General features: G+C 43.6%; 2 protein-coding genes across 3 annotated transcripts in view; one reads left to right on the forward strand and one right to left on the reverse strand.

The window, feature by feature from the left end:
• Positions 1-25,952, reverse strand: part of Mroh8 (maestro heat like repeat family member 8) — a 73,589-nt gene extending 47,637 nt beyond the window's left edge. The window contains exons 1-5 of the mRNA XM_034494172.2: positions 25,669-25,952; positions 17,045-17,166; positions 14,407-14,552; positions 9,039-9,161; positions 648-727 (exon numbers count right to left, since the gene is read on the reverse strand). Coding sequence (XP_034350063.1) covers positions 648-727; positions 9,039-9,161; positions 14,407-14,552; positions 17,045-17,166; positions 25,669-25,952 — 755 coding nt within the window. The remainder of the gene's footprint in view (positions 1-647; positions 728-9,038; positions 9,162-14,406; positions 14,553-17,044; positions 17,167-25,668) is intronic.
• Positions 25,676-26,772, forward strand: part of Rpn2 (ribophorin II) — a 46,901-nt gene continuing 45,804 nt past the window's right edge. For both annotated transcript variants that reach the window (XM_034494173.2, XM_034494174.2), the window contains exon 1: positions 25,676-25,812. In XM_034494173.2, coding sequence (XP_034350064.1) covers positions 25,800-25,812 — 13 coding nt within the window. In that variant the 5' untranslated portion in view covers positions 25,676-25,799. The remainder of the gene's footprint in view (positions 25,813-26,772) is intronic.

The raw sequence follows: 26,772 nt of genomic DNA on the forward strand, positions 1-26,772 counted from the left end.
TCCCAGTTTACAGTATATCATCAGGGGAAGCCAAGACAGGAACCTGGAGTCAAGAGCTGAGGCAGACACCAGGGAGGAGCACTGCATACTGGCTGCATCCTGACTCCAGTTTGTACAGTTCTCACCGACCCAACAATGGCAGCTCTTACAGTGGACCGGGCCCTCCCACATTAGTGATTACGAAAAGGCCTCATAGACAGGCCCTAGGCCAGTCCGATGGAGGCAGTTCCTCAGCTGAGGTTCCTTCTTCCCAACTGTCTCAAGTTGACAACCAAGATTAGCCATCACACATGAATTACAGTTTTCACAAAAGGATGCTTCCCCCATATAGTTTTCAAAAGTTAATATGTGGGAGATTTTAAGATTTGTATTTATTTATTTAGTGTTAGAGCAGTCAGTGACAGTTTTAGAGCAGACTTGTCACAGTGCATGTGTGGAGGTCAGAGGGTAACTTGTGGGAGCTGGCTCTCTCCTTCTACTATGTGGGTCCCAAACCTCAGACCCAGGTCACCATCTTTGGTAGCATGTGCCTTTCCACAGCGAGCCATCTCAACAGCTCTAAGTATGGGACATTTTAATCAGGTCTAGCAAGCTATGACCCTGAATGGGAAACCAGGGTGCATGTGAAAGTTGCTTGGGGGTGTCACCTGAGGTCAGTGATGGTGACAAAGATCTCCTGGAACACCAGGCTGGTTAGAGAGTGTGGAGGCTCCTCCTGTACCAGCACCTGCAGTGAGAGGAAAAGTTCAGTCATCTGAAAACGTACCAACTCACAGGGCCAGTCATTGGAAATGTGAATGGCCTATCAAAGTAACCACGAGGCTGGCCAGGAGGCCCTGCTCTCAGCTCCATAGGATGGCAGCAGAACGATGGAAGAGCTAATTTCTTCTCAAGAACCAGGCACCAAGCTGTCCCTTGTCCTCTTACAAGCTCTTTGTGCTGGCTCAACCTAGTGAGTCTCCCTGTGCCTCAGTTTCCTTGCCTGTAAATGGTACAACAGTACTACCTACATCATAGGTTGTTGTATTAAGTGAGCTAATTCATAACTCCTGGTAGCCCTTAATAATTGGGTCAGCTGTTCATTCTCATCAGTGCTTATCTGCAGTTTAGGTGTTCTTACTCCTCTCTCTACTAAAGCAGTATCTCCAGGGTCATGGCTGTGCTGGTTGGTTCTACCTGTCAACTTGACATTGAAGTGGAAACTTAAGGGTTCTTTGAGAGTCAGTTGTGTTGGATGGTGTTTTGCTGGGGCAAACACATGAAGGCGTGTTTTCCTGAAGCAGACACAGGTGAAAGGCTACGTTCATGAAGGAACGTTTTGCTACAGCAGACATGGGTGAAAGGATGTTTTGCTAAAGCAAGCACGTGAAAGAACATGTGATGAAGACTTTTTCACTAGCAACACACATATATTGGTCTTACATTGCATAGTTGAGTTCTATATGTTGGGAATCCATAGAAAAAAATGCACCAAAAAAAAAAACTTCTGGTGGTGTGTTGTGGCTTCTTGCTGCTTCTTTGGACTCAGGCCAATTGGCAAAGTCATGTCAGATGAGACAAACTCATGTGTAGTTTTGCTATGTCAGACTCATATGCAAGACATGTGGAGGACATGTGATGTTTGCAGGGAATATAAATAGGACTCAACAGTGACAGAGGCTGGACTTGGCTTGCTGGTAGAGCTAGCTGTTGGTCTCATGTCTTTGCTGATCTTCACTTCACTGAGAGAGGCACAGCTGAGAACTTCTCCTGGCGTTCCAGTTGGCCCTGGTCCCTCCTGCTGACTGGAGCTGATTCAGCTGAGGCCTAGCTGTTCCTGCTAGATTGCACCCTTGCTGCCACTATCCTGACACTACTGAACTGGACTTCGGTGTATCTGTGAAGTGTTTGCCAGTGCATCAGGCAGCTACTGCCGGCCTGCGAAATGAACTGATGACTTCCTGACGCAGATGGGATCTGTTCCACAAGAACCATTTCTAAACAGGTCCACTTCCCCCATATCCTTTCTTTTTCACTACCTCTGGTGGGCTAGAAGGGAGGTTAAAGCATTTAAGAATGATCATTATAAGTAGGCTTTGAAAAAATTAAAGTAACATGACATAGCCTAGAATCTCAACTGAGGGTTTGCCTCGATGAGCTTGGCTATTGGGCATAATCATGAGGGATTGTCTGGACCGCGGGTGGCATCAAGCAGTCCTCAAGCAGGCGTCCTGGGCTGAGTGAAGGGGGCTGGTGAACAGCAAATAAGCAGGCAGTATGGGTGCCTTCCTTTCTCTCTTGACTGTGGATGTGATGTAATTAGCTTGAGCTTCTGCCTTGACTCCCCTCCATGATGGATGGTAACTTGGAATTGGAATAAACCCTTTCTTCCCAACAGTCCTTTGATCAGATTATTTATTACAACTTCAGAAAGGAAACTAGAAAAACAGCTAATAGTCTGATGGTTTGTTCTGAAAAAGGAACAACTTTCCACTTTATAAATGGGCAGGAGAGCCATGCTGGGAAACCTGCCAAGAGAAGTGATGGACAGGAAACTCCAGCAGAGCCCTGCTGGTTTGTAAACTCACTCTCTTCTGGATGTTTGTGACAATTCTAGTAACTGCAGTAACTTGTATCTCCAGATTCTTGTCTCCCTAGCCCTGTGGACCCCCAGTAATGGCCACCAGAAGACATGTTTATCCTTTACTTCACGTTTCTTACTAAGTACTCCCTGGTTCCCTCCTCAAATAACTGAGTACCTACAAAAGGCAACTTCTCAGTGTCTTTCTTCCACTCGCCTTGCTACCCTATTACCACCCCAGTCTAATAGGAGGAAGCAGGCTGATTGTTACTCTGTGGGCTTCTACCCCAAATAAAGACCTACACATGTTGTTCTCTCTGTTGTCTCAGTCTTTCTCAGACCTTACAGAAACAAGACGAGCATTGGAGTCAGAGGGTCCCTGACCATACCATGCAGTCACCCAGAGGCTGCTGGGCCCTGGTATCAGTTTCCCCACACTTTGGTCCCTTAGCTGTAGAGGATCTAGACTGCTTCTGGATCATGCGCATGTGAGTGACTGTCAACGTGGTGAAACCTCATTGGTTATCCACTAGTTCATAAGAACTGCCCTGGCCCATAGGAATGAATAAGCACATTTCTGTTGTATCATTTTGTTCCAATGGTTGCAGTTCAACTATTCAGGAGAGACACCAAGGCCAACTAAATTCCCTTAGGAATCTAGAATTGGGACCTCTCTAACATTCTTTCTGGATAGTCATTAACTTAGACATTTTGTTTCAGGATCTCATGAAATTCAGGCTGGTCTCAAACTCACTATGTGGTCAAGGATAACCTTGAACTCATGATCTTTCAGCTTCTACATGGGCATTACTAGTATGAATAGTCACAGCCATCTCTAGCTGATTGTCAGAGAGAATTTAGCATTTAGGAGCGCTGGTCCTGCAGACAAAAGAGATGCAATTTGGGGAAGAGGGAAGATGGGGAAGAATGGACATGAATTCAGAGAAGCACAGCTAAGTGGAGAGAAAGGCCTCCTGGTGCATATGGCTGCCACAGTCTCTGCTCTCCCTTGGTGGGGAGAACCTGTCTCCTTTTTCTGGTGCAGCAGTCTCTAATGGAGTTCTCCCGCAGTGTCCTCGTGAAACTCATAGGCAGACTGTGCTCAGAAGATACTGCCCAGATCTCTGAGCTTTCCTCATCTGATGCAGACTCGGATCTGATTGATGACTTGCTGCTCTTCCTGTTTTCTAAAGGAACTCTATCTTCATGGCTTTACAGCCTGCAGGGACACAGCATTAAGACTGTGTCTTCAGCCTTGACAGCTCTCCAGGGCTGTCTGCACCTTGTCTAGCCAGCTCAAGGGGTCACAACGAAAACCACAGGTGCAACCTACCATTATCCTCTTCCAAAGAACTTCCTGACTTTCAATCAGCCTTTCCCAGGCTCAGGAAAAAATGACTTAGGACTTTCCAACTTGTGTTCACTCCCCACTCTCATCAATTCAGCAGCCTTGATGGCTGATCTTTCTGTAACCGCACACCTCACATGTAGATGAATGCAGTTCCTTTAAGCTGAATCCTCAGGCCCAACATCTTCTGATCTCAGCCTCTTTGGACCATTCCTGTAAGAATAATCCTTTCCCTTTTAAAAAGATTTTATTATCATTTCGTTTGTGTCAGTACACGTTGTGTGTACAGGTGCTCAGAGGCTAGACAAGAGCATCTGATTCGCCAGAGCTAGTTTTAGGCGACTACAAGCCACAGATGTGAGTGCTGGGAACTGAACTCGGTCCTCTGGAAGAACAGGAAGTGCTCTTAACTGCTGAACCGTCTTTCCAAGAATGATCTTTCCTTTTTTCTCCTAATAATTTAGGTATTGAAGGCTTTATCATTTACTATCAATTATGTTAGCCACTACAAGAATTCAGAAGCAAGAGTCTGGCCTTCGCCTATAAAATACTTAGGGGACAAAACCTCTTGGGGTAACTGCTTGGATTTCAGTAATCATCCCTTCTGCCCCCAAAAGATCACCAGCACACAAGCAGAGAAGCCCTGCAGTCAAATAACTACCATGTGAATCTGTCAGAGACTTCTCTAGTTGATCCAAGTAATTAACAGACCCCACCTGGGCCAATCAAATGTTTTCTTACAGGAATTGGGACTTGAGTTACAGGCCACTGGGTGCTTCCTAGTGCATTAGTTATACACACAGTAGGACAGTCCCTGCCTTTGAGACCAGGCTCCTCTGGAGCTTGTTAAACCCCTTCCTTAGACTCTAAGGCACATATCTCAGCATCTTGTTGGTGTTTATGTATGCAAGTGTTTTGCCTGCATGTGTGTCTGTATACCACATACACACAATGCCAGAAGAGGCCAGAGGAGAGCATAGGTTCCCCTGAGACTGGAGTTACAGTGGTTGTGAACTTCTTGATGTGGGTAATGGGAACTGAATCCTGGTCCTTCAGAACAGCCAATGCTCTTAACCACTGAGCCACAGCTCCAGACCCTCAGTGCCCTTTTGTTGTTTCTACACTTCAGTGAGCTAAAGTTAATTTTGTTGCTCACCTCCAGAAAGAATCCTAAACAATCTTAAAAATGAGAGGTTTGGGTGCTCAAGAGATGGCTCAGTGGGTAAGAGCACGGACTGCTTTTCCAGAGGTCCTGAGTTCAATTCCCAGTAACCACATGGTGGCTCACAACCATCTGTAATGGGATCTGATGCCCTCTTCTGGTGTGTCTTTAGACAGCAACAGTGTACTCACATACATAAAATAAATAAATAAATCTTTTTAAAAAAGAAAAAAGAAAAATGAGAGGTTTGGGGAGAAGGGATGATCAAAATACATTATACAAAATTCTCAAAAAGCTATTTTTAAAATAAGGGGGGTGTGGGGGAGAAGTTACCCCTGGGTCTGCATGACAAGGTCACAGGTATGTGGAGCTGTAGTGAGAACTGACGCTGTAAAAACCCCTCCAGGTACAGGAAAGTACCATGAAGGAAACACAGGAAGATAGTCTCTCTGGGGAGAGGAAACTTGAAGGGCAGGCAGGAAGCTGGATCTGCCATGAGGACAGGAGGAACAGATGTGAATAAAGTAACTGGAAGAGTTACCATGAATTTGCCAGGTGTGGTGGGTGGCAGAGGTATCTGGATTTCTCTGAGTTCCAGGTCTATATAGTGAGAGAAAAGCAACCAACCAACCAAACAAACAAACAAACAACAAAACTAGTTTTCTTGGATTTGGATCTTCATGAATAGATTCCCAGATTATCATGGAAATATTTCCCCAAAAATTGAAACAGAAGACAGATTTTTAAAAATGAGTTGCTCTCAAGGGTCTCAGTGAAATCCCGGCAGATATTGGGGCATCTGAGGTTTAGAGAGACTAAATGATTTGACGAGTAGGCAGGTTGTGGAGGATCCAGATGCAAAGGATGGAGTCCCAAGCCAGCAGAGGAGAATGAGGAAGCACCAAGGTCTATCCTGGACAGCAAGACTCACTCACACAGACCTTTTATGAGAGTGTGAGAGTCAGGCAAGTGTGCAACACAAAGCCGTTCCTCCACGTGCCTGCGTACTCAGATTTATTTACACACGTTTTTGTTTATTCGCACTCATCTGGGTTGTTTCCAGTGTTCTGTTCTCCCATACAGAGTGGCCATAACATTTTGTCTACATCTTCATAGAACTTCTGGGTTGTGTGGTAGTATATTTACCCTTTAAGACAATACCGAACTGTGCTCCAGGCTGGCTCACCATTTTACCTTTCCAGTGGCAGTGTATTAAAACTTTACTCTGTACCTCACCAGCACCTGGTACTGCCTTTTTTATTCTGGTCAGTTTCTTAGTGTTTAACTAAATTTTACTGTGTTTTAAACCTATTTTTCTCTAATCACAGTGATGAAACACCTTTCCATGGGCTTTAACAGAAGCTTTCTTTGGAGATGCATAGGGATCTGTTTGCCTTCCTTTGCACATTTTGTTTTGGTTTCATTGGCTTTCTATTTAATGCACAAGCTGAGCTATGCCCTGTCGGGGTCAAGAGAGGGGAAGTGATGCCTGCAAGGGTTGTGTTTGGCACTTGCACTGGCTAATTGTATGTCAACTAGAGACAAGCTAGTTATTTTGAAAGAGAAGACCTTAGCTGAGGAAAAACTCTCCTACTAGATTGGCCCAAGGGCTAGTCTCTGGAGTATTCCCTTGATTGATGTGAGAGGGTCCAACTCCCTGTGGGTGGTGCTACTCCTGGGCTGGTAGTCCTATCAAAGCAAGCGGAGCAAAGCATAAGGAACAAGCGATAAGCAACAACCCTCCTTGACTTTCCTCAGTGATGGGCAGTTATCTGGAGGGGTAAGTGAAATAAACCCTTTCTTCTCCAAGTTGCTTTTGGCTATAGTGTTTTATTACAGCAATAGAAACCGTACTTTATACAGCCATTCATTAAGGTGGGTTCATACAGGTGAACTAATGCCTTCAAGTTCTTTCTCTGCAACAACTCCAGCCTTTTCCTCCTCATGAGTTGCCACAGAACTGCTTCTGCTGCGCACCTGTCCTCTTGGTGTTGGAAGAATGCTTTTTCAACCCTTGTACATATGGCTGTAGTGACAGAGTAGATTCGACTATCCATGCAATTTTTTCATAGATATAACTACTCTTGAGTTTTGTAGACAGAACCCCTTCTCAGCACATACTTTGATAGATACCAGAAACAGTATGTTACTACTGGCTGGACCCACTTGCAGAGAAAGAATGGGCTTGTGCTGTCTGAGATTTGCATTAGTGGGTTTTCCAGGTTGAATGATTGAACTGCGTGACAATCTATTCTTGGTGCAAACACAACTTGGAAAGTAGTTCACATTTTCTTGGTCCTGTGGCTCTGCACAGCCAATTAGAAAACTAAAGTAATTCATAAATCTGCATTCTTTCAATCTGTTCTTCTTGACGAATTATTTGGAATAGTTCTTAATCTACTTGCTTTTCAAATCAATGTCATTTCTGGGTAACTGAAAACTCTTAGAGGAAAAGATTAAAGTTGCTAAAGGATTCTGTAACTGTGTCTCCTGGCAAAGCTGTTGGCTGGTTAGCCATAAGTGTGTCTGCTGGCAATGCTGTTAGCTGTTAAGACTTCATTTTTAGAAGGTTCCTGTCAGCCCAACAAGTTCCACAGATCTCTGGTTTGGGCAGAACTGCTCATATTCTGGGATATGTAAACAATGACAGACTTAGACGATCAGAGGTTTGGAGACACTGTAGGGAGCCCTTTTCAGGCAGGAGACTAAAGCCCCAGGAAGTCATATGTGTGAGTGATTGCATCACTCCTTTGCAGAATCTTTCTGGAGCCTCTAACATAGACCATCCATCCCTTTATTCCCCCATATACTCATTTAAACTTTTTTGTCAGAGTCCCACAGCTGTTGGTAGCTTGCTAGACTAAAGAGCAGGGATTACACCTTCTTTGTGGCCTCAGTGCCAGTGTCTGGAACTGGCAGCTATTTAGTAAGACATGTTATGAATAGATGAATGTTGGCAGAAGGTAGCCGAAGTAAGTACAAACTGGAAAATATACAACTGTGACAACAGTAATATCATGTTTCTCAAATGTGGACCATGTGTCAGAGACTATGTATATAGCTTACATTTATTTTTAATTAAATGTTCACAGTAACTCTGAAGTAAATACAGCTGTTCTTACTTTGTCGTGAGAAACTAAGGCAGTCATAAATAATTTCCTGAAGTCACACAGCTATAAAGAGGCAGAGCTGACACTTGGACCCAAGCATTTGACAACCTTTGCCCCCCAAACTACTCTTTAAATATTACAATTGCTGAAAAACTTAAGTGCAATTCCTCTCTCCCCTTTTAAAAAAATGATTTCTAAGGTGATCACACTTGAGTCGTGTCTCGAGTGTTTTCCTCATTGAGCAGATGTTGTGGATTTGCTCTAACGCCGCTTGTATTGTGTTAATCTGGTCCCCAAATTGCACCAAAATCTGCATGGGACCTTGTCCCCAGTTGGTTTTGATTGGTAAATAAAGTTGCCAATGGCTGGGCAGGGAGACAGAAGCAGGACTTTCGGGTTCCTGGGCAAGAGACTGAGAAAGGAGCAGGAGGAGACATAGCCACCATGCCAAGAAAGGAAGAGAGACACTAGGCCTAAGAGGTGCAGAACACAGAGATAGTTGTCATGTAGGTGCTGGACAATGCAGCCAAGGGGGCTGCAGGTCTGGGTTCGGGGCAGAGGGAATATAGATTTTAGTAAGTAATAACTGGGGAATATAGGAAGAGCGAACATCAGCCACTGGAGGTTAGGAAGTGACCTAGTCATTGAGCTGTTTAAGGCTCTGTGAGTGTGTGTGTGTGTGTGTGTGTGTGTGTGTGTTTCATTTGGGAACCCAAAACATTGGAGCGCTGCCACTGCTGCACCAGAGTTGATTGCAGTAGGATTAATTGGGTACTGCTATAAGCAGACACTGCTGTGAGACGACATGGCCAAGAGTTCCAGCACCGCAGAGACCCCTGCTGAGCCCATAGTACTTACACTTAGAACATGCACTATTTCTGCCGTGTGGCGGTGAATAAATGATTCCGTGCTTTCATCATAAGGTATAGTTTGGCTCAAAGAAGACAAAGATCTTAGGAACTCCAACTTTTGAGGTTCACCCTGAATTTGTGGGGGAAATGACAAAAAAAAACCAATTACACATCACAATCTTATTTGATAACTGTTCAGGGCTTTTGCAAAGTTTCTTGAAATGTTTTTAAGCATATAGCATCTTACTCTATCCAGATCAATCTTTATAAAGAGTGCACAAATTACAGAAGTGTACCAAGGAGCGTCCTTCCCGCCACCGTGGCTGGGGCCTCACCTCAGGTCCTCAGCTACACTAGACGTGCTCTCTACCTCAGGCTTCACTATGCCATCCACCTACCCTCTACCTGCTGCTAGGTTAAGATTCCCAAAGGTGACTCTGAGTCTGCTACTTCTAGTTCTCTTGATGTCATTAAAGCCACCATTTCAAGTTCTTAAGGCTTCCTTTTAAAAAATGCAAGTTTGGATTTGAATAAAATCTTTTCATATTAATACTTTGATTCTGGTTTTTTATCAGAAAGCAAAATCTTATAGAAACTTTGAAATAAAGTGTAAAGAGGAAAATACAAACTGATTCCAACCTTAACATTTTTTTCCCAGCACTCAGGAGACAGAGGCAGGTAGATTTCTGGGAGTTTGAGGCCAGCCTGGTCTATAAAGAGAGTTCTAGGACAGCTGAGGCTACACAGAGAAACCCTGTCTCAAAAAAAAAAAAAAAAAAAAAAAAAACAAAAACCTAAACTACAAGAGTCTTTCAGTGTTTTCCCCAGTTACAGATGAGATAAGCTAGTACACATTCCCTAGAGAACAAGGAGCCATCTTATGGCCTCCACCGGCTCCAAGGGCTATCGTGGGTTTCTTGCTCTCAGAGTTTTGTTTTTGTTTTTGATTTTTGTTTGTATCCCTTTTCTTTTTGTGGCTAGGTGCACTTTTCTCAAATTTAATTGATGAGGTAATTCCTTATCTACAGGAGTTCAACAGTACCTAAGGATGACAAGGCACTTCCCAGTATGATACAGGTGACTTCTACAAGTCCTTTCTTGCTCTGTCCAGAGGCAGTCACAGGTCCAGTCAATTAACTTCCCTGATGCCCTTTCTTGCTTCTGTGGTTGTATACCTCCTGCCTTCTCTATATTTCTTGCTATAACTGCATGCATTTTAGGAGTTGAACCATAACTTTTTGTCTTGAAGCAGAGTAACCAACCCTTTCTAAGTGTATCATAGTATCTGAGATAAAGTCATAATTATTTTCATCTTTATCTATTCCTTTGGTTTTTTTTTTAGATTTATTTGTTTTATGTATGTGAGTATACTGTAGCTGTCTTCAGACACACCAGAAGAGGGCATCGGATCCCATTACAGATGGTTGTGAGCCATCATGTGGTTGCTGGGAATTGAACTCAGGACCTCTGGAAGAGCAGTCAGTGCTCTTAACCGCTGAGCCATCTCTCCAGCCCCTATCTATTCCTTTGTTAACAAAGGAGTGGGCTTTCTTTTGTTTTAATTCACTGCAGCAACCTAAATCCTTTATTAAGCAAAGAAAATTTTTATAAAACTTTGTAATATTAAACACAAAGAGTAGTTCCAAATATTAAAAATAAACTCTTTTCCCTCAGCAGTGAAGACATCAGACTGACTTCTGGTGTGGTGTTGCCGAATTAGCATTATACATAAAAATGTATAATTTAGTAAAATGTTATAAACCAAGAATATGCATTTAGCCCACAAAGAAAGAAGGTTTTAGAAGCCAGTCTCCTACCTACCCTGTCCCAGTGCAGGCTCCAAAGGCTCTTTAGTATTTATTATTTGACAACTTTTGGCTGATTATAGTTACAGGTTACAAGGTAATTTTATGACTTTATAAAGCATCATATCACAAAATGGATCTTTTGAAGGGAGTATATAGTTCTATGAATTCTAAGACATGCACATACATGTTACCACTACCACAGCCAGGGCACAGAACAGTTCCATCACCCCTTAAGTTCCCCTCAGGCTGTTATCCCTCTGGAGCCACACCCTTGCCACACCCATCCATGGGAACCCCTCTTCTGTTTGCCATCACTGCAGTTGTTTGCCGAGTTGTCTCATAACTGAAAGCATACTCATCCGGTCCTAGTGATTGACTTTGACTTGTGATCGCCACCGAGACAGAACTGTGCTGCCCTGGCTATCACCGTCTTACCATTCCATTGGTGAGCATTAGTCAGCATTTCTATAGATGTGCTGGAGTTCGTTGATCAGCTGACACTGTCAACCTCACCATACTGTATATGTGTCTGGAAGGTGTATATTTACTCCTTGCTGATGGGTTAAATGAGATTTAAAAGCCCCAAGAAGGTAAAAATGCTGGGAATACTAACAGAAAGAACTCGCTGTAGGAAATGCCTCTCATGAAAGTCTAGGCTATGCAAATCATTCCACATAAGGATGGGAGACATTAGCTTATAGGGTAAGAAAGAAAGTGAATTGTTTGCCAGACAAGTGTGAGGACCTGAGTTCAATTCCCAGGATTCACTTGAAAACTATGTGTGTGGTCAGCCAGACTAGTCTAATCAGAGAGCTGTAGATCCCAGTGAGGGACTGTATCTCAGTCAGACATGGTGGACCACTCCTGAGGAACAAGCTCTGGGCTCTACATGCATGTGCACTCAACATGCATACACACACACACACACACACACACACACACTCAGGGGTGGGGCAAAACAAGTAAATACATTTTCTTGTCAATATGGCTGGTAAAGGTTAAAAGCTAAAAGAAAAAAATATGCTGATTTGGGACAGTTATTGTTGTGTTTGAGATGGCAGCTCGAGTCCAGATAGACCACAGCAGGCCAAAGCAGTTCCATGTGGTAGAGGTTTTACTAGAAAGGAACAGGGGCAAAGCAGAGAGAGAAAAGACATGGGGGGAAGGGTCGAAGGTGGGGAAAGGTCCCCCTTTTATCTAGGTGGTTCCCAGGTGAGTCTGAGGAGTGGGCTCCAAGAAGGTATTCAGGGTTGTCATAGCAACGGATGTCACCTATGAGTGACATTCCTGAGTTTGGAGTTTGCCAAGCTGGCTCTGGATACCAACCATAAGCAACTAGCATCTAATTTTCTTCTGTGACAATACAAATCCACTTTATATCAGTGGTTCTCAACCTCCTAATGCTAAAACCCTTTAATACAGTTCCTCCTGTTGTGGTGACTCCCAAACATTATTTTGTTTTTACTTCATAACAGCAATTTGACTACTGTTATTAATCATAATATAAATATCTGATATGCAGAATATCTGACACTTGAACCCAAATTGGTCATGACTTACAGGTTGGAAACCACTGATTATATGCTGGGTAGACAGTTTAGCAGAATCTATTGAAAGTTTGAAAATGGACAGAGACTGTTGGGAAAGTGCTTGCTGTGTAGGTGGTTTGAGTGAGAATGGCTGCCATAGGCTGGCATGTTTGAATACTCAGTCCCCAGGCTTTGGATCCATGGAAAGGATTAGGAAGTGGCAGTTGGAGGAGGTGTGCCACTAGAGATAGGCCTTGAAGATTCAAAAGCCCACCCCATTCCCAGGGTGCACTCTCTGTCTTCTGCTTTCAGACCAAGTTATGGGCTCTCCACTGTGTCTTTGCTCAGCTGATGTACTGTAACCCTCTGAAACTGTAGCCCAGTTAAATGCTTTCTTTTGTAAGTTGCTTTGGTCAGGGTTTTTAATCACAGAAACAGAAAAGTAACTAGGACACCATGAAAGCAAGAGAACATGAGTTCAGATCCCCAGCAGCCATGTAAACGCTGTGCACAGAAGGCAGGCAGCAGACTCTTGGGACTTGCTAGCCAGTCAGTCTAGTGAAAGCAGTGAGCACAAGCCATTGAGAGAGCCTGACTCAAAAATAAGGTGGAAGGAGACTAAGGAAAACAGCATCCACTTCTGGCCTCCATATGTATAGATACACATATGAACATGACACACAGAGGAACATATACCATACTATACACACACAAAGTGACACATACTGCTTGAGTCATTTATTGGTGTATCTAAGAATTATTTATGGGGTATACAGAAATAGATACCCAAGAATATTATCAATGAACTAAAAGAAAAACCAGGAAAAAAATCTAATGGCTAATAGTGGGGTACTGTTAAACAAATTAGGGCATTGTTTTCTTTTTAATTTTGTGATTATTTATGTAGGAGTGGTTTGCCTATATGTGTATATGTACACCATGTGTGTGCCAGGTGCCCTCAGAGGGCAGAAGAGGATGTCAGATCCTGGGATTGGAGTTATGGACATTTGGAGGATACCATTTAGGTGCCAAGAACTGAGCCTGGGTCCTCAGAAAAAGGGGCCAGTGCTCTTAACTGCTGAGCCATCTCTGCAGCCTCCCCAGCGTTTGTTTTCTTTCTTTTCTTTTTTTTTTTTTTTTTTTTTTTTTTTTTTTTTTTGGTTTTTCGAGACAGGGTTTCTCTGTGTAGCCCTGGCTGTCCTGGAACTCACTCTGTAGACCAGGCTGGCCTCGAACTCAGAAATCCGCCTGCCTCTGCCTCTCAAGTGCTGGGATTAAAGGCGTACGCCACCACCGCCCGGCCAGTGTTTGTTTTCTTATATTCTACTTAGTCATTTATGTTTACTTTAAAGGTAAAGATAGAAATCTTTAGCTTTAAATCTTGGGAGGCAGAGGCAGGCAGATCTTTGAGTTCAACCAGCCTGGTCTATACGAGTTCTAAGACAGCCAGGACTACATAGAGAGACCCTACATAGTCTTACCCTAATTGTCAAGGTCCAGCGCTGTGTGTCCATGCCTGTCTTTACCTTGTATCACTGTCACCATGATTTAAGCATTAGGGGGCTGCTGTGTCCCCCCCCCCCACTACTTCTATAGTACTCCATGCCCTAGTTCTAACTTTCACTTTCTTCTTTTATCCCTTGGATCTCACAGGACGGATGACTGGGTCACCTCAACAATAAGACACCCACCCAATAACCAGTCAACAGGACAGTACAAAGCTGTAGTTACTCACCTAGAACATGCATGACTGTTTTTTCTGTAATTAGAGTCATTTGTAGGGATAGAAAATGCTAATAGTGGTTATGAGAAGAAAAGGATTAGAGAAGATTAACCATTAACCTTTTATTATGGCTCTAATATTTTATTTATTATAAATATAATTAATATATAAATTTAATGATTTATAAATATAAAAATTACAAGGATAAAAATACATTTTATAACCCATAAAGTATTTGCAATAATAATGAACTATTGAAAATATTTTTTATTATAGGGAATAAATCAGATTGTTCATTAAAACTGCCATACATACCTTTAGCTCACCATGTAAAACCTCCTGGATGGACTGGACCAGCCTCTCAACACTGGCCTCATTGAGGGGCTCCTGGAGAGTTACTAATCTGAGGTTATCTGGAAGGGACGCCTGAGGGAGTACAGGGATGTCAGAGATGTCCGAATCTAATACCAAAAGAAAGACACTGGTGATGCCTTCATGTGCTGTGAACAGGGCAGGCGGCTTCTCCTGCAGCCCTGACCAAGACCCCGCCCTCCCCCAGCTCTCACAGTTTTCTGAACTGCAAAATCAGTGTCTCAGAGCTTCCTAGTCACAAGGACCTGTAGGCCAGAGCAGTAACAAAACAGAAAAGATAATAACCTTTAAAATCTCAAGTTTCAGTGCCTCAGTTGATCATTGACCAGTGTTCCTAGAACCTTCTCCAATAGTCTGAATGTGAATAAGCAAATGTTTGATGCTTTGTAGGAGGCCAGTGTGTCCTTAGGTCACAACGGTCCACAGATCTTGTTAGGAAGATCATTCCTAGAAACCCTTCCATCTTAATTCAGAGCACCAAACAGGTCAAACTAACATTAAATTTTCACACTCAACTTCCAACTTATCCGGGGGAGCTGCTGCTTCTGGTATGTGGCCCAGGACCTGGAGTTCGAGACCTTTCCAACGACTGTACCAAAAACCCTGCAGAAGCATCAAAAAGGCTGCTTTTCTTTGGTGCACTGAGGAGGGACAGAAGCCTATCCTAAGCTATCCCAGCATGATCTCGTCAGAGAACAAGTTCAATGATACAATAGATGGCCTCATAGGAGAAAAAAATTAGCATTTCACAAATAATTAAAACTCCTGCCGGGCCTTTAATCCCAGTCCCAGCACTTGGGAGGCAGAGGCAGGCGGATTTCTGAGTTCGAGGCTAGCCTGGTCTACAGAGGGAGTTCCAGGACAGCCAGGACTACACAGAGAAACCCTGTCTCGAAAAACCAAAAAAAAAAAAAAAAAAAACCTCCTGGAGTCTGGACATAATCATAAAAACTTTTTAAGGGCTGCAGAGATGTCTCATGCTTGTCCAGAGATCCTGAGTTCAATTCCTAGCAACCACATGGTGGCTCACAACCAACTATAATGAGATCTGGTGCCCTCTTCTGGCATACAGGTGTACATGCAGGCAGAGTGCTGTATACATAATAAATTAAAAAAAAAAAAAAAAAAAAAAAAAAAAAAACCTTTTACAAATTCAATTCAAAGAGTTGCCTCATAGTGAGTAAGCCAGAGCACATCCAACACTGCTCCCTGCCGAATTGAAAAGATTAAAAGGATCCTGAGAATTGCAACCCAGATTTTGTATTCTCTTTGGTCCCCTGAAGGCCTCAACTGGGGACGTCCTCCACTTGTCATTCACTAATTACAATGTAATTAAAGTCACCACTTATTTCCCTCTGGTCAGGACAACAGTTGTTCACTCTGCCTCCATCTCCCCTTCCTCCCACACATTGTTACCTCTCTCTGCCTTGCTGATTCCTCCCCACTCTTCAGGTCTCAGCTACAAATGCCCCCTGGCCAATCATGAATCGTGAGATATCAAATACTCTGGCCTCCACGCCCCATCACCTGGATTACACGTATCTCTAGCTGTATATCTGTAAGTGCATGGTGCCTGTGCTGTTCACTGCTGCATCTCCAGGGACTCTGATCATGTTGGGACACAACAGGACATTGGCATCTGCTGAGCAGATGGATGACTAACTGTGCTCCCCCAGCATGGCTGGCCTTTCCTGGCTCACACCACTTCCATCTCTTTAGCTTACTCTTCCCTCCTCTTCTCCTAGGGGTTGTCTTTAGCTGCTTCCTAAAACTGCTGACAAGGACCATTGACAGCAGGGTTCCTGTATCTCTTCCTTGTTGTCTCAGGCCTGTGTTTAATTCTTCAACAGTGCTCACCACACCTCACAATTGCCTTAGTCACTGTGCTTTGCAAAGTCTCTTTGCTGTGCTGTGCCAACTACAGAAGGCAGGGACCATGAATGTTGGCTACTGAATATACAGTGGTTACTGAATATACTGCTGTATATTCAGCATTTCCTACTATACTCAATTCCTGTTTGCTGAATGCAGGGTAATTATTCCGCAGGCCGATTCAGATCCCACCATCAACATAAAGACTCCCCAGCCATCAGCTCCACCAGTCTTTCCTTTTTTGGAATCCCTCAAAGTTTTAATATCATGAACCAAATTAATCATCAAAATCTGGCTAAGGGCCATTCCATCAACAGCTCTTGGTAGGACTCTTTTTTTTTTTTTTTTTTTTTTTTTTTTAGAAATGTATTTATTTTTATTTTATGTGTAAGCATACTTTGTCTGCATTTATGTCTGTGTATTATGTGCATGCAATATTCAAAGAGATCAGAGAGGGGATTGGATCCCCTGGAACTGGATAACAGATGGGGTGAGCTACCATGTGGGTCTGGGACTCGAACCTGGTGCTCCAAAAGAGCAGTAAGTGCTGTTGGCTGCACTTTACAAGAGAAGTCCAGGGTGTAGCTTGGTGGCAGAGCATTTACCTAGCATGTATGAAGTCCTGGGTTCAACTCCTAGTATGGGAAAACAGCAAAAATCCTTCTCTCCATTCACTGTTTTAAAAATACCCATCCTTTCCCCCTTTCACCTGTAAATTCAACACTAGGTCTGCCTTTTTGAATGTCGTCTAAGTTGCTCAGCTGTAGATCTACACTTCCAGAGTCACTGTCAGAAGCGCAAGGGATCACTACTTCTTCTGTACCACTGACCCTAGGAACCAGAGAGGGAATTCAAAAAATTAGTTTTTCAGAAGCACCTCTGTCATAGCAACCTGTCGAAAGCCCCATTTGTCCCCTTATGAGAGAAGCTCTTATTGATCTTCAATCTAGACTGGATAGCCTCTCCCTACCCTGGTCCAGCTACTTTGCTTTCACAGTATTTGTTCATGTATTGTGCTGTCAATCAGACATCTTGTTCCAGATGTATCGCCAGCACCCAGGATAATGTCAGTCTCCTGTGGGAGTGATGGGTAGGTGAGAACACACTTCGGTACAACAGTCCCACCTTTGCTTGGGTTATTTTTGTCCTGTAGCTTATAATTCCTTCCAGTATAGCATCTGGTCATTCGTTTATTCATGCTGGGGCAAGTCAGGGCTTCATACATGCTAAGCACAGACTGTACCCCAGACTAATTATACCTCAGCTAATTAATTGACTAGTTTATTAATTTACGTATTTTTGCAGTACAAGGTGTTGAGCCAGAGTATAGTTCATTCTAGGCAGGCACTCTACCAATGAGCTACATCCCACACTTCCAGTTCAGTTGTTTACAGTGTTCAGTGTTTAATCATTTCTTCTGCTAAGATGTAGGCTCCCTGCAGTCAAGGATCGTAGACTGCTTTGGATGTATTTCAGCAGACTAGACCAGTGACCTGCACATGGCAATCCCAGCACTGTGGAAGGAAGATGAAACAGGAGGACTGCCATGAGTTCAAACTGGCTCAGGCTATGAAGTGAGACCCCCTCATCTCAAACAAAATTGAGCAAAAAGACAAATCAAGAAAGTTGCTGAGCAGCAGTAGAATGTGATCCAAGTTTTATTAAATAATGTTTTTGTAAGAGTGATGTATATGTAATATATGTACATATACCATAAACACACACACAAATATTGCAAAAGGAGAAAAACATGGATTAAAAACAAATATCTATATAGTTTTTGAAAAAAGTTCCATTTTTGTAAGCTGTCCATATTGCTTAAAGTTTTAAAGAATACTAAGTATTGACAATGAAATGGAGCAAAAAAATCCTATAAATTGCACTTGGAAGTATACATTGGTACAATTACTTTGGCAACAATTTATCATTATGTAGTAAAGTTTCAAGTGTATCTACTCTATGATTTACTACTCTACATCTAGGAATGTATTCTGGTAAAAGTATATGTGTGTGGCAGGGGGTGGGGAGGAATATATAAGAATTTCACAGAAGTGATCATCATGGTAAACAAACAAAGGTTAAAACAACAACAACCCTTGAGACATCTGATGACTTAGCATTAGTACAGCAACTAAACTCACATGGTCACACAGCAAGGAAAATGAGTGGGGCCAGGCAAGGTGGCTGATGTTTGTAATCTCAACAGCTGAGAACCTAAGATAGGAGTTTGAGGCCAGCCTGGGCTGTATAGAAAGACTCTGGGGCTGGTGAAATAGCTCAGCAGTTAAGAGCTATAGCTGCTCTTCCAGAGGTCCTGAGTTCAGTTCCCAGCAACCACATGGTGGCTCCCAAACATGTGAATCTGATAAGTGAATCTGATGCCCTCTTCTGGCTCATGAATATATATGCAGCAAAGCACTCATATATTAAATAAATTTTTTAAATTAAAAAAAAAAACTCTTAAAAAAAGACTCCATTTAAAAAAATATTTTTTGAAAAGTCATTTGAAAAAGTATTCAATAACTTCCATTTAAATTATAAGAAATATACAAAACTGATATGGTTTTTTAAATAATAATTTTGTACTTATTTTGTACATGTGTATATGTGGGTGCCTGTGTGCTATGGTATGTATGTGTAGCGGTCTGGGGACAGACTGGGGGAATTAGTTCTCTCTTTCCACCATGTGGGTTGCAGGGATTGAACTCAGGTGATCAGAATTGGTGGCAAGTGCCTTTACCCATTGAGCATCTTGTTGGACCAAAATCATTTCTCAACACTATAAATACATGGTAAGACCCTGAGGGGAAGCCAGGGGACACTTCAGTCTGAAGGGCTAGCATTTCCTCAGAGGGAAGGGAAAGGATGGAACAGGTGCCAACAGAAAGCTGATGTCCAATGTCTCTTTCTTTAAAGGTCCCGCTGGTGCAGTTGCACTGTGTTAGGAGTTACTTCCCTGCTGAGGTGGCAAAGTCACATAAGGAAGGAAGGGTTTGTTCTCCGTCAGTCTATCGAAGCAAGAAGGCCGTGGAGGGCGAGGCAACTGGTCCCAGGTGTCCACACCAAGGAGCAGAGAGCCGTGAATGTTTGTGCCACCTAAGTTCAAAGTGAGTCTTCTCTCTTCAGGTAAAGCTTTCTGGAAACACCCTCATAGACACACCCAGAGGAGGGTTTCCATGGTGATTCTTTATTCAGACAAATTGACAGTGAAGATCAACAATCAAACACAGTGGCATTATCTTTTCCTCATATGTTTCATAAAGAGAATCTCATAGCTCAATTTTGAGAAATTATTTAATAAACTTGAAACTTATTCTGTTTGCACAGATTTCCTTAATAAAAAAATTACTTATGTAATTGTTTTTAAAGATTTTTTTATACCTATAAGTGTTTTACTTGCATATATGTTTTTGCACTACAAGCCGCATGGTACCTGAGAGAATGGACGAGGACATTGGATCCCTTGAAACTAGAGTTATGGACAGTTGTGAGCAGCCATGTGGTGCTGGGAACGGAACCAGAGTCCTCTGAAGAGCAGTCAGGGTCTAACTGCTGAATCATCTCTCCAACCGCCAAAGGTTGTTTGTTTTGTTTAAATGTGTATGAAAGTACGTCTGCCTGCATGTCTGTCCGGGTATATCACATGCATGCCTAATGCCTGCAGGAGGCCACAATGGACATCTGATCTCTTGGAACTGGAGTTAACAGTTGTGACCCACCATATGGGTGCTGGGAATCAAACCCAGGTTCTCTGCAAGATCAGCCAGTGCCTTAGCTGCTGAGGCATCTTTCTCACCCCTAATAATAGTTTTTAGAAACAAACACTCTGTGGTATGTATGGTTGAATTGTATAACTGACTTTTTAAGAAAATGTCAGCCTTCTAAAGAAACTTTCCAAAGCGGAAACATGTATATTTCAAACTGTATGCTAGATTTCTACTAGCACTGTACAGGCAGGCACTCGGGTTGCTTCCTAGCCTTGTCAGCCTTGTTTGACACTGTTGGACTTTGTTGCCTGTGAGCGGATGCTTAGCAGCACCTGTCCATCTTCTAATCTGCAATAATGCTGATCATGTTTCCTGTGTTTATTCCAGATTCCTATATTTTATTTGACAAGGTATCTATTAAAATTTTCTTGCCCATGTTTTTTACTGGGCTTTTTGTAGTTGGTTGCTAGCATATGGTTTTTGTTGTTATTGTTGTTGTTTTCTGAGACAGAGTCTCACTATGTAGCCCTTGCTGTCCTGAAATTCACAATGTAGCTCAGACTGCCCTCAAAATCACAAAGATCTGCCTCCCAAGCTGGGACTAAAGGCATCAACTACCATACCTACCTGTTGGTATATGTTTCAGCAATAGATTCTCCAAATGTAGTTTGATTTTTGTGTGTGCACGTGTGTGCATGCGTGTGAGCATGTATCTTGTTGCAGAATATTTGATCACACTGTGATTCCTGAGATTCTGTTATTTACTGGAAAAACCTGTTCTCAGCTGTGGTGTGGCTCAGGCTTAGCACACACCTTTAATCCAAGGTCTTTCTGCTTGAATATTGTAAACATGATTAAATAAATTCAAGAAGTGGAGCAAGCAACCAGTTGACAGGAAGTGGACATAGGATTATTAAGAAAAAAAAACATAGATGGCTGGAGAGATGGCTCAGAGGTTAAAAGCACTAACTGCTCTTCCAGAGGTCCTGAGTTCAATCCCCAGCAACCACATAGTGGCTCACAACCATCTGTAATGGAATCTGATGCCCTCTTGTGGAACATAGGCATACAAGCAGGCAGAACACTATACATAACCAAAATAAATTAATCTTTTTATTTATTTATTTATTTTTTGAGACAGGGTTTCTCTGTATAGCCCTGGCTGTCCTGGAACTCACTCTGTAGACCAGGCTGGCCTCGAAATCAGAAATCCACCTGCCTCTGCCTCCCAAATGCTGGAATTAAAGGCCTGTGCCACCACCGCCCGGCCAATTAATCTTTAAAAAAAGAAAAGAAAAAAACATAGTAAGGGGGAGGAGTCAGGAGGACAGATAGAGAGACACACAGGAAGTAGAAAGGAGGGAGTCAGGAGGACAGATAGACACACAGGAAATAGAAAGGAGGGACATTCAGTTTAAAGGAAGTTTTGTTTTTAGAGAGGAGCATTCCTGCTGGGAAGTCACCTAAGGAGGAAAGTGCTTTCTCTGCCTCTCTGAGTCAGTAGGCTTTCACCCCAGCATCTGGCTCCCGAGTCTTCATTGGTAAAATTGAACAACTGAGATTTTGTTAAAAAACAAACAAAAACCCAGTGTGTTTCCTTTTTCTTCAGTGCTAGGGATGTAACCAAGGCAAGAAGGCAAGTGCTCTACCACTGAGCCCAGACCTAAATGTAATTCTTAAAGTGAATGCTGATGGCTCTTTTCATTTACACCAGTAGGAAAGACATAACTACAACAATGAAGACAGGGTCAAACTAGTCACAATGTAAATCTTGCAGACATAAGACTGACAGCTGGTAGCAAACTCACGATATGGCTGAGGGTAACTTTGAACACCATGTCCAGCTGCCACTGTTTCTTTTTTTTTTTTTTGGTTTTTCGAGACAGGGTTTCTCTGTGTAGCCCTGGCTGTCCTGGAACTCACTCTGTAGACCAGGCTGGCCTCGAACTCAGAAATCCTCCTGCCTCTGCCTCCCAAGTGCTGGGATTAAAGGCATGCGCCACTACCGCCCGGCCTGCCACTGTTTCATAAATGTTGGGTATCACAGGCGTGTACCACCATACCAGCTGTGACACATTTTACAAGTTAACTTCTATTAACCTTTTTTCCTTCATTATGTTTAGATAATCAATGAAACAATAAATCAAGCTTGCTTTGCCATATTTGCCAGTTTCATATTGTAAATATTCCAAAATCATGGCCAGAAATCAAGATACAAATGTTACCCTTGGAAACAACCTGTGTAGTGGGAGATAGTCTCTCTTATCTTGGTAGAGGGGATCTCTTGTGCACTGTGTGGAAGCATCAATAAAAAGCTGATGGCCTATCCAAAAAAGACAGGAAATAAAAAGTGGGAATTCTGGTTGAGAGATGGGATCTCTGGGAGTTAGTCAGACACAGGGAGTTTTGCCACCCAGACTCTGAGGAGACAGACATATAAAAGTGAGGTGAGGTAGAATAGAATCGAATAAATGGGGTATATAAGTTATGAGCTAGTCAGTGAACAAGCCCAAGCTAATGGCCTAGGCATTTATTCATAAATAATTAAGTCTTAGAGTCATTATCTGGTAACAAGCAAGGGTAGAAAGGGCTGTGGTTATATATCACATCCAGCAGTCAGGTGTAGTGGTGACTTTTGGTTACACTGCTTTGGCTCCCAGGGCAGATTACATGAGCTCACCCACTCAGGAGCTATCTTTGGATCTGCAAAAGATGGCTCAGTGGTTAAGAGCGATGCCTGCTCTTCCAGAGGCCTTGAGTTCAATTCCCAGCAACCACATGGTGGCTCTGAAAGGGTTAAAAATTTCAAAGACTCTTAACAGGCAGAGCAGAACCAAGAGTGCAGGTCAGCTTGGTCTCGTGAGCTCTGTGTTTCAGGAACTTGGCTGATCGCAAGATAGATGGTTGGTTAAGAATAGGCTCTTAGAGAATAGCCTATACAAGATGTTCCCCATGACTGTTCCTTGGACCCTGCCACAAACTGAATAATGGGCTGGGACTTTCCACAGGTACTCTCCAATAGCCCTCCTTTACTCCCCCTGGGTTGTGGTTTTCCCCCCTGAGTTGTAGTTTTTGGCTTTAAATTCTGTCTCCAAAGCCCCGGGGTCAGACCCCACTGCCCCTGAGTGGATCATGGGGTCTTGACCTCAACATGTTGATCAAAATATACCTCTTGCTGATTGCATCAAGCTCGGTGTTTTGTGAGTTAATGGGTGGCTTCGAATTCCTGAGGCTTGGGTGAGGTCCTCCCTTCGTGGGGGCCTTACAGCTCATAACTATCTGTAATGGGATCTGATACCCTCTTCTGGTGTATCTGAAGACAGAGCACTCAAGTACATAGAATACTTAAATCTTTCATTTAAAAAAAAAGGTGCACAGACATACACACACATTGGCTTCTTTTTTTAAGACTTTTTTCATTGTTGTTTTTTGAGACAGACATTAGCTTATTTTTAAAATGCCTTGGCTACTTCAAAGGTTGGGCACTCCTAAACCATCCCCTCCTACCATAGGCCCAATCAGGAAAGTGGCCAGTGGCCCCACCCGAATTCTCCATGGCTTGTTGGCTCTCTCTCCTTCAGCTCTTCTCTTCCTCACCACATCCTGGCAATCCTCTGTGCGCCTGTATCCTAGCCCATGCAACTCTAAGGGTCCCACCCGGGCTCCCTTTGCCCAGCCACTGGCCACTAGCATCCTTATTGATCGATCAAAAACCATTTGGGGACAAGGACCTTTAACATTTGGAACATGCAGCTTCCCGACTGAATCAAATAATTAGAACCAATCTCCAACAGTGAAGTATTACATACATCTAGGCAATGACAAGACAGATGCTGAGACAATGGTAAAATGTAATAAGATCGGGAAATGAAGACTTTATTTTTCAGCATATTTTCTTTCACTTTATGGCTGCATAATTTAAATGTCCTAAATAGCTATATTTAATCAATTTGCAAAATCCAAAAAAAAAAAAAAAAACAACTTAACAGCTGGCTCTCTCTCTAGCACACCACTGGCTTGTCTTATTACTGAACTGGTAGAGTTCTTTAAGTGTATTCTAGTTCGGCACTACCCAGTATCACTTTCTGGGATAATGAAAGTATCTGTTTCAAATTACCCAGTACAAGATCCACCGGCTACCCTGACTGAGCTAGTGAGCATATCATATTTAAAACATATCATAGCTGAAGCTTACATTTTACTTAATTCGATCACGTTCAAAGAGAAATAACTGTATAGCGCTAATGACTACTGTATGGAGGGGTGTGATCCAACTCTCCCCTACATAGCTGAATAATATGTGGAGCAATACTAAAGAGAAGACGCATTACTATATTGTGAAACTCTACATGCTCACAATAGTCAATCATCAGACATCAAGGCTGTCATCGGAATGCATGGGCTGAAATATTTCCTTCCTTTTAAAGTACTAAAAGTAACACTTCACAGAATAATAATAAAGAGTAAATAAAATAATGTATGCAGAATGCTTAGTACTCTTTCCATCTGTATTGTAAGTGCTCAGTAATCAGAGCCACACATCAGTCCTGGCTTCCATTTTTGATTCTGTTAAATTTACAGATCAGTGCATTTCTCAACCTTCATCAGAGAAGCTTCTTCTTGGAGTAGACAGCAATTACCACGGAGGCCCAAAACTCGTCAACACACAGAGAATAAGAGATCTTGGAAAACTCGGCCCTAAATGAGATGTCTATAGCATACCCTTTACCTCAAGGCGTGGCTCATGGGTGTGGATCTATGTGGAAGAGGAGCAGGATTGTAAGAGCCAGGGGTGGTGAATGGCTTCAAATAAACATTTTTTCAGAGATTGTGTCAGTATGCACAAGACCCGCAAAAGCTCAAGCCATACAAAACACAGAGGAGAGGGAGTGGGAACAAAAGACCCACCCCTAGCCAAGAACTATTCATAACTGATAGCTGCTGGGAGGGGGAAAAATCAGTTTTCCTCAGTGGAGTGGCTGGGTAGATCAACCACCTATCCAGGGCAGGATTCCATGCTTGGTTTTTTGGTTTTTGTTTTTAATTTTAGAAAGAGAAAAACAGAGCAGGAGTTGAGTGTGTAGGGTTGTTGGGGGAAGGAAATGAATCTGATCAAAATACACTGTATGAAATTCTCAAAAAATAAAACATTTTAAAACGCTCCTCTCCGTTACCTGTTATAGCTCACAGGTTTGAAAACTGGATACAACCTCACGCATCAGACAGTAATAAAGAATCTAAGTAATCCTTTAACTATAATTTCCCAAAGTGGATAAAATCATACGTCACTATAACGCTCCCCTTCCAACCGGACCCTTTTCGTGGCTTTAAAATTGGCCGGGCTGTGGGAGAGACCCGTGAGTGACAGCGCGTCTGGCCAGTCACTGGCACTGGCCAATCAGAGGTGGCCCCGTCTGAGGCCCGCCCCAAGGCCCGGTCCAATCGCGTCCGGGTGGCGGCGTGAGCAGGACGGTTGAGAGGCGGTCGGTTCCAAGTGGGTCCCGGCGCGGGGGAGAGAGCGGGTTGGCAAGCAGGAACCGTGAATGCGGTTCGCACGCCGCCACTGAACTCCCCAACCCCGCGGCTGCTGGGAACGGCCCTGCCAAGCGGGACCGCCGCGACTGACCTTTGCCGGGAGCTCATTCTGGCAAGTGGCGTGTGCCGCGGGTCCCTGGCGTCCCCTCCGGCGCGCTCTTGGAGCCACTTCCCGGAGCGGAAGTCTGCCTGCTCGGGCTCCGGTGGGACCTGCTCGGAGGAATGGCGCCGCCGGGTGAGGCGTTGCGCATGGCTCAACAGTGGGGCCCCGCGGCCGACACGCTTTGGGGAGCGGGGCGTCGCCCGCGGGAGGCTAGTGCGGATCACACGGGCGCCGGCTAGGCGCGGTTCCCCTCCCCTACGGGGCAGGGGCATGGGCTCGGGCGCTTTCGGGGTCGAGCGTGTGGCGGAGGGCTGCGAGCTGGTGAAGTGCTGGGGACCCGAAGGGTTGGTGGTGGGGCGTGCATCGTGTGGCTACGGGTCCCCGCAAGGCCCAGCGCGAGCCGGGGCAGCGCGGAGCCCGTGCCTGGCCTCCTCCATTCATTCTAGTAGTACCGGCGGCCTAAGGCCTGTCAGGGAGCCAGCCCTGGCATCGTGAAAGCTTTTGAGCATGTCACTGGACTTTCTTCGAGCTCTCGGTTCTTTTTCCCTGACAGGGACAGGAGACTCACAGGTCTGTCTGGGAGCCTAAAGCCTAGGGTATGAAGTGATAGTCCTTAGTCTCACTTGTAACCGGCCACGTACTGATAGTGCGAACAGGAGCCAGGGACCCAACACCTTAGTTTCTCATCTGGTATCTGCTTTGTAAGAGTTGTGTTAAATGATTTCTGTGCTCGCTTTTAACAGTGCCGGGCAAAATTCAATGCTTGGTAGATTCTGAGTGGATAGGTCGGAATCTTAGTGTATTCTTTTTTTTTTTTTTTTTAAAGATTTATTTATTTAATATAAGAAGGCATCCGATCCCATTACAGATGGTTGTGAGCCAGCATGTGGTTACTGGGAATTGAACTCAGGACCTCTGTTAGAGCAGTCAGTGCTCTTAACAGCTGAGCCATCTCTCCAGCCCTAGTGTATTCTTTTTAAAAGGACTATTTGGGTGTATATCTTACTCCCGCTGGCGATTAGTAGTTGTAATCCCTCGACTGTGGGACCACAGTGAACAAAGCTTGCCGTTTCACGACTTGATTTGTTGGTA

The sequence above is a fragment of the Arvicanthis niloticus genome, chromosome 2 (genome assembly GCF_011762505.2).
Source record: "Arvicanthis niloticus isolate mArvNil1 chromosome 2, mArvNil1.pat.X, whole genome shotgun sequence".
Lineage (NCBI taxonomy): Eukaryota > Metazoa > Chordata > Mammalia > Rodentia > Muridae > Arvicanthis > Arvicanthis niloticus.